The sequence below is a fragment of the Artibeus jamaicensis genome, unplaced genomic scaffold (assembly GCF_021234435.1).
Source record: "Artibeus jamaicensis isolate MK-2021 breed Jamaican fruit bat unplaced genomic scaffold, CSHL_Jam_final contig_866, whole genome shotgun sequence".
Taxonomy (NCBI): Eukaryota; Metazoa; Chordata; class Mammalia; order Chiroptera; family Phyllostomidae; genus Artibeus; species Artibeus jamaicensis.
The window spans coordinates 93,652-101,944 of NW_026521994.1; the positions used below are offsets into that span (position 1 = coordinate 93,652).

The 8,293-nt window shown below is 47.2% G+C and overlaps 1 protein-coding gene across 1 annotated transcript; it reads right to left on the bottom strand.

The window, feature by feature from the left end:
• Nucleotides 1-2,030: 2,030 nt before the first annotated feature.
• Nucleotides 2,031-6,920, bottom strand: LOC128628603 (cytochrome P450 4A7-like). The gene is made up of 3 exons (XM_053673448.1): nucleotides 6,801-6,920; nucleotides 6,580-6,656; nucleotides 2,031-3,994 (listed from the first exon to the last, which is right to left on the bottom strand). Exons 1-3 carry the CDS (start codon nucleotides 6,903-6,905, stop codon nucleotides 3,826-3,828), a joined length of 351 nt encoding a protein of 116 aa, XP_053529423.1. The 5' UTR covers nucleotides 6,906-6,920; the 3' UTR covers nucleotides 2,031-3,825.
• Between the last annotated feature and the right edge of the window lie 1,373 nt (nucleotides 6,921-8,293).

An 8,293-nucleotide genomic window follows, 5' to 3' on the forward strand; every position in this document is an offset into this window, starting at 1 on the left:
AGACAGAAGGAACAGAGATCTGTCATAGGTCAGGGTCTACTAGTCATGCTGATGACAGAGGGTCTTTTTAAAAAAATTAATTGATTGATTACTTAATGATTCAAATTTTTGTTGTTTAAATATGGTTTTCTGCTTTTCCCCTGCCAGCCCACCACACCCAGAGGGTCTTTAGGAAGTATTTCATGAGATAAGGAGTTTACTGCTTATGCCTTGAACTTAAACATCTAGTTTGCATCTACAGGGCTATATGAAACAGAATAAGCCTCATAGGATACAATGTATTTATCAGGCCTGAACCCACAGGGACCTTTGGTGTCAGAGTCATGTTGTGTGTGCCACCTGCATTTTTACCTGGTTTTCCAGGGAGACTTACTAGCTCCTTTCAGGGTTTGCTCTCCCATGCGTGCAGTCTTGGAAACCACATAGAGGGGTCCCCAACAAAGGTCTAAGGCCATTAGTGAACTGCAATCCAGGAATGAGACAGGTATGGAGAGAGGGCACCTGACACCAAGGGAGGGACAAAAGAGGAGAATTCAGGCCGGGGACATGGGGACCTTTCTATGTTGCTCTGAGGAGGGACCACCTGCAGACACGTTCTTCCTATTGATTCCACAGCCCTGGAAGCTGGGCCCTGAGCCCCTGCTCACTCTTGCAAAGTCCTGTTAAGACCTACAACTCACTGTGCACCTAAGTCTGGGATTCGGAAACCTTAGTCAGAGTGTTCACCATGCCAGCATCATTCTCCTGTGTCCTGGCCCCGGACAGACCTCTCTCTACACAACTGAAGAAAATGGTTCAACAGCTCTTAGCTGGGAACTGGGTCCAGTGGTCACAACTAAGTTTAGTCCATGGGTGGTGCCCCCAAGTCTCTTTTTTGGACTGTCAGGAGGCCTGTGAGTCAGGATTGGATGAGGCCATCATCCCTCTTCAATATTAAGGGAAGGAACCTGCCAAGATGGTCATCAGGGAGGAGCCTGAGTGAGCTCCTGATTCTGGGCCCTTTTGACCAAGGCTCCACAGGTAGTACTGATTCTGTTTGAAGACTCCTGTTGGTGAGAAACAGAGCTGAGAGCTCTGAGGGAAAGGGGAGGCTCCACGTGGGAGGGGAGGGCAGAGGCTGGGGACCTGAGAGCACCAGAGATGAGTCCACCTCATGCTTCCAGCTCTCTAGCACACCCTGCTGTGTCCTCTGATCCTGAGCTCTGGTGCATGTGTGTGGTACAGTGTGGTGTTGTTACCTGACTGGTGGCGTGGGTCCTTCTGCTCGCTGCCTGTGAGGCAAAACTCTAAACACAGCGATTGGTGGAAAAGAAAGAAATTTTTAATTTAACAATCAAGAAAGGCTATTTAAATATTTGTCACAGCAATACCACATACACACAAGAACAAAAAATAACTCAAGAAGAAGCTATGTATGACTAAAGAAGGAATATTAACTTTGTTCTAAGACACACTACGAAAAATCTTCTGTCACCCTCTGCCAGTTCAGTTTTTGGTTGTGCCAGGAACCTCTTCCCCCATCAGAAAGCATGATAAATGTAGGTGGGTTAGCTGCTGTGTAGTCCCTGTTTCGCTTCAGGCATCTTTTGGAGTGTGTGCACCCAGGTTTCCTACTCCTGGTGTGCCTGTGCTCTTCCTGCCGCCACTGGAAGGGCTTGCACTGGCAACCCTTGCCAGGCACTGGTCACCTCCCCACCCACCTCCCCCCACCACAGGACTGGTGGTGAACCTGAGGCCTGTGATAAGGAGGGGGAGCGAGTTGGTTTGGGAGGCTAGGGGTCTGCCCTTAACAGAACTGTGCTGTGTTGTAATGAGTTTTAAATGTTGAAGCTGAGAGTTCAGGGTCCTGCTCCTAACAGGTAGCACCTCATCCCTTCCCCTTCTACAGCCCCTAAGGTCCAGGTCCAGGACTTCCTACTTTTCCAAGAAGAGGGGATATCAAAGGAGGAGATTGATTTCTGCATCCTGCCCCTTTATAAAGTGAATCTCCTGCAAACAGCTGCATGTAACTCCCTAGTTGCCAGGGGAAAACAAGGGTCTGCAACTCCACCCCTCCTCTGTTTCTGGAGATGGAGTCCTGGTTTCTCCATTTACCTTGTTACAGTGTACAAGGGCACACACAGGAGTAACTGCCCAGGAGTGTGTCTATGTAAGCGTCAGGCATCTGTGTATGTGAACCTGGACTCAGCCTGGGTTTTTCTTATTGCTGGGAGCCAGTAGGGAATCTCCCTGGTCCTTCTCACTGCCTTGGAATGCTGTGGTTAGAGTACGTCAAATGGCTGAACAACTGGCTACTCTAACCTAGGAATGCTGTGGTTAGAGTATGTCAACGTGGCTGACCACCCAGATTTCCAAGTTCCCATTGTCCTGTGCTCTCTGATCATGGTCACTGAGCCCTTCTGCACCACCTCATGTCAGGGGACCTGCCAAACATCCTACTCAGGATGCTCCCAGCTCCCTTTCCTGCTCTATATCTCTGTCAAGCACTTGGTGCTCACCATGCTCCTCCTTAAAGCAGGGCTGAACTACCCCAGTGACCCAGGAGGCCAGGGGACTGGGGTGGGAGATCCTGGCTGCAGGGACAGAGTCAGAGAGAAGCACTTTGGGGAGGCAGAGTCGGTGCCTCCACCACAGGCAGAGGGTGCCTGGAGAGGTCTGTGTATGCATCCAGGGCCCTAGGTTAGGAATGGCTAGGGTTGGACAGGAGGAGAACCAGTGTTTGGAACCAGCAAGAGAACAGGGCTGGGCTGAGACAGGGTGATGGAGGAACACAAAAGGAACAGAGCCCAGAGTCAGAGAACCATGACCCACTTTGTCACCAAATGTGGCAGGGGTGAAGAAGCCCCTCTGCCTTGAAGGCAGCTGAGCAGAGATGTAGGGCCTGTCCTGGGGGAAAGGCATTGCCAGCTGTTTGCTGGCATCCTCTCTGATAGGACACACATGTCTGCCCACCTGGGCTTCCCCAATCCCTCCTGGACAGCTATCCCCTCTCTGGGCTCTGAGGTGATGGGTTTTGGCACCTCAGAGCAGATATTATCTCCCTGCTTAGTCTTGTCTCTCTCCCCAACCCCATCTTTCTTGCTGCTCTCCATCCAGCTCCTCCCAAGGCATGACAGTGTGAGCTGTATTCTGGGAAGGGAGATAGAAGGAGAGGGTATGAGATTGATAAATGGGTGTACAGGAAACACACAGAAGGGAACTGGGAACATGGCTGATGGCAGTCACTAGGGACCCATTAGGCAGAAAGACAGCTCAAAAGATGTCCAGCGTCTAATCCCTACAAGATGTAACTATGTCCTCTTATCTGAGTGAGTCCATGTAGTTACAAGTGTCCTCATAAGAGAGAAGGCAATGTGAAGACAGAAGCAGAAAGGACATCGGAGGTGCTGCTGGATTTGTGTACAGAAGAAGGCTCCAGGAGACAAGGGATGTAATAAGGCAGCTCTAGATGCTGGAATGACCAACACAGGGGTTGTCTCCTTGAGCCCTGTAGGTGGTGTGGCCCGAACAACACCTCGAGGTGATCCTGTGAAACACACTTCAGACTTATGAATCCAGATGCTAAGAGAAGATTTGTGGTGTGTTCTGTCACTGAGGTTACGGTAATTTATTATAGCATGTAAAGGAAACTATACAGGGAAGACAAGCAGGAAGAAAGTGAAAATGGCAGATTGGAGGGGCAGACAGAGGACCAGAGGGGGAGGTGATGGAGAATGGCATGTGAGAAGCAGGACTTCGTTAGAAACCCAGAGGATGGCATCATGTAACAGGGAGACAGGATGGCAGGAAGGAGATCCTCAGAGCTTGCTCTTGTCCCAAAACGGATTAGTGGAGCTTTCTGAGCTGCAGGTGGATTCCATTCTTGGAACTCAGAACAACTTTTGATACTGGGATGGGGACTCTAAATGGATCCACCGCCAGCTCAAAGCGAAGCAGGGTCAATGCCACGGCCACCTTCAGCTCCTTCATGGCAAAATTCTTCCCAATGCAGTTCCTGTGCCAGGGAGGAGAGATGACATGAGAACTGGCCTTAAACCCTGTTTTCAGCTGGGCAGCCATTGGCTGCTGAGTCCTTGCTAAGAAACAGGGCATTTGATGTGACTCAATCCATTCCCCTTTGTTTTTAGGACACGCCCACTTCTATCCCTCTGGTCTTGCTTCACATTCTGTACTTGAACTTTGACAAACCCTATCTCTGTATTAGGCATAGTTTCTAACTCCTACTTCTGTAGGAGGCATGAAATCCTAAGAGGGGAAGGTCATTGCCCTAACCCACCAAGTGAAGTCAAATGAATGATTGAAAAGTTATTAATTTGTTTTCTCCTACCACAACCAGTTTCTAATTTCACAATGAGGGGGCCAGGTCAGGGTGTGATATGGAGTGGGGTGGGTCATACTCTTAGGTCCTCACTATATAGGGGGATGTCAGGATCTTCATCCTCACAGAGAAGGAGAGACAGGTTTGTGTAAGGAAATCCAACTGGCAATGAGGAAGCTGCAGGGGCAACCAGGGATTAGCGACATTCAACCAGTTGCACCACCTGCTTCCCAATCCATGGTCCAGACTCCTGCCACTCTGTTGTCTCTTCAGTCCACCAGCTTCTGTAGCCTTTCTGTCCTACTGCAGAAATGTCCCTCCTTGACATTCATCAGTCCCCACACCTGCACTTCTCTGTCTCCTGAATCCCCTCCCCTGTGCACTGAAGTCCCTTCCATGCCCCCATCATAGGGACAACATGTCCAAGTGCTTCATCTGGCATTAATCCTTCATGGACTGTTGCTTCACTCACCTCTCACTTGTCCAGCTTCACTTCCTAAGTGAGCTCATGTGGTTGAATCACAGACAGGCCCTCCCTCCACCTCTGCCTACCACATGCTCAAGGTTAAGTCCAAGGACATAACCCTCACACCTTCACTGCCTGTACTTCTTCTTACCCAGATGCCCAAGGCACCATTAGTGTTTTATTTGAAGGACACATCACAGTCTAATGCCTAGGATAGTGCAGAAAACAGAACATTCAACACTCTGCTCACTGAGTGAATGAATGAGTGAAGGAAAGAAGGAATGAATGAAGTGTCTTCAGTAGATGGCTTGTTTCTTGACTGGGAACACCTGGGGGCAGGAACAGTGTCTTTCCCATCTCGTGGCACAAGACTTTGTACACAAAGACAGACTTAAGAAAACATGTATACTTGAATGAAGTTAATTGAATTGTAAAAGTAAATTAAAATTGGAAAAAAGATAAAATACAAGTTCTGAACTAGGAATTGAGCTTCCTAGGGCTCGCCTGTCCTCTAGTGGCAGGCATATGACTTGCAGCCATGGTCTAGGAGGAAAAGACTCAATCCTGGGAGAAAGCAAAGGCTAGGGCCAATCAACCCCTGCAAGGATTTGTTTAGAGCCTATTCTGTACAAGTTGATTCAGCATTTGAAGAATTCACAAAAAAGCTTGTTGCTGAGCCAGTACAAAGGTTAAGGACATTACTATATTACAGGAAGTTTTTTTTAGTCTGCAGATTTTCCAACAGCAGCCCTTCTGGGGTGTAATTGTCCAGCTCAACAGCTATTTCAAGGATGCTTTATATTTTACACACCAGGAACCTTTCAAATGTTGTGTGTCATATACCAAATCGTGGGTTTGCTCTCAAAAGAAGTGGTTGTTCTTAGTTTTATGCTTTTTCCTAAACATTGGGAAGTGTAGATGTGGGGGTTCTGGAAATAATCCCATCTGCATAAACAATTCTGTCAACTGGAAAAGCAATCTGGTTATGTGAATGCTAATGTGCAGTTAATCTTTTGTGGGGGCAGATTGCAAAAGCAAGAATGCATACATTGGTGTAAAACACCTCGCTCTGCACCATTTATGAACAGGGCTTGAACCATCAGGAGAGGCAGGTGGCTGGAAATCGAAACACAAGCAAATATTGCAGATAGAGTGAGTGGCATATCAGTGATGTAAGTGAGGCATTGGCTGCCCTGCCCTGTGAGAAGAGAGGGGAAATTCTGTTTTATGTGTACTGGTAGTGAATAAAAGTGAGTGGAAGCTTAATTTTTATGGAAAATTTTACATTTGAGAAGTTGTATTCCTGAAGTGAGAAAGACACCAGAATAACTGAAGTTTAGAAGAACAGCTGACACTGAATTGTGGGTGGGAAATCGGGAAAGGAACTGTTTGAAGAGTTTGAGACCAATACAAGCCTCTCTGTTTTTGCTGCCTATCCCAGCAAAGGCTTTACTGCATAGTAATATTCACATAAGCATAACAGCTTGGTTCAGTTGGAAAGATCCTATGTATGATATGGGATTTATATACCATAGTTCCACTGTCTACATAGTCCAACATTGGCAAAAATCATAAACTTAAGGACAATCAAGTGTTTGGGAGAAAGTCAGTGGGTAAAGTGTGTGTGTGGTGGCCTGATATGTCATGGTTGTTCTGTGCATATAGACGAGTGCCACCTTCACAACACACCAGCATAGAAAGGCATATGTTCGGGCACCACATATGAAAGTAGGAGGTCACAAACTTCGGGGTCCCCATGTGGTGGTGGGGCATCCCCAAGTACATGATGGCTCACCTGGATCCTCCTGAGAAGGGCAGGAAAGCATGGCTGTGTAGATCAGAACCTGGTGCAAAACGGGAAGGGTCAAACACCTGCAGAGAGAGGACCAGGGTCAGGACAGGGAGGGTCAAGCCCCTCCTTCCAATGCAAGAGGGCACAGGACTCTTGGGGCTGGAAAGAGGAGGAGGTGTTGGCCTAGAGAAATCAAGCCAACCTTCCTCCCACAGCCATCCTACCTCTGGATTGGGCCACACCTTCGGATTGTGGTGAAGACCATACAAAAAAAGGGTGATTTTGATTCCTATATGGCAGGGAGAACAAAGAAGACTGATCATACACATGGCAGCAGAAAACCAGTGAGTTCCCCAAAACTTGGGAGCTGTAGTGAGTGTCAGAGTAGAATGATCCTATTGCAATACCAGTGGGTGGATTTGGCAAAGCTCACATGCACACACTAAGAGTACATAACCATGTCCCACGACTGAGAAGCCAGACAGAACTGAAGGCTTACTTTCTGGAGCAACTCAAGATAAATCTCACATTTCTTAGGTGCCCTTAATGGGCCTTTGGGGATTATCTGTTAAATCATTCAGTCTTCATTACATCTCTCCAAGGAGGGCACTCTTGTTCCCATTGTTCAGATAAGGCACCTGAGCTTAGAGAGGCCGAGCACATTGCCTATGGTCATAGTTAGGATGTGTCAGGGTTGGGATTCAGACTAAAGCTGAACCTTGAGGTGGCCTCCACCATGACAGGATCTCAGATCTGATCAACATCTGCTCTCTGCCACCAACATGAGGGATTTTTCTACTGTGTTCTTCAGTTCAGAAATTTTATTCCTCATTTTCTTTTGGCCCTCATTTATAGTTTCTATTTCCTTTTTCATGTTGATATAGTTTGCAGTGAGTTAACTGTAGTTCCCTTGTAGTTTCTGGTAGCTCACTGTGAGCTCTTTGTACTTCCTGATAGCCAGTAGTTGGAATTCAATATCTGATAGCTGGCTTGCCACTATTTCATCTAGCATTCTTTCTGAGGCTTCCTCCTTTCCTTTCATTGGGGGGTTGTTTCTTTGTCTGCCCATTGTTTGTGAGACTCTTCTTGTTAGCTTCAGCTTCTTAAATTGATTTGTCCTGGCTTCTTGGGTTTATGGTGTGAACTTCTGTGGTAGAATACCTATGAGATTTAGTGGTGTGGTCTCCTTGATCTCCAAAGCTCACTGGTCTGGGGCTGTCCTTTTAGTTGGCTCTGTGGTTGTCTTTGGGTTTGGATCATTTGGGGGTCTTTCTATTGTGGGACCTTCCCACCAGTTTGTGAACTGATGGTCACTGTGTCCAACACCTCTTATAGTTTGTTGTGCTGGTGAGGGCAGATTGTGTTGAAGCTAGTGCTTCCTTGTGCACAAGGTTTTCAGGATTTTCTTTTACTCTTGTTCAGTTGTTTATACTGGGTAGTTTCTCCACTATTTAGTTGTATTTCCAGATAGGTCCTGGATTGAGGTTTGTGTGGTTTCCACTTCTTCCTTCATCTTCTTCTGTTGTTATCTGTTGGTGGTTCCTTTGTTTTTGGGTTTCCTCTTCCCTTGGGTATCCTGGTGTTCACCACTTTCACTTACTCTTTTTTTGTGATTTGTTGGAGGGGAGGGCAAACCGGTTTATGACAGCAGGTGAGTATTCTATGATATTTACCGTAGCAGCCAGTAGAGAAGAGGTGAGAGATCCTTTGGCTATGT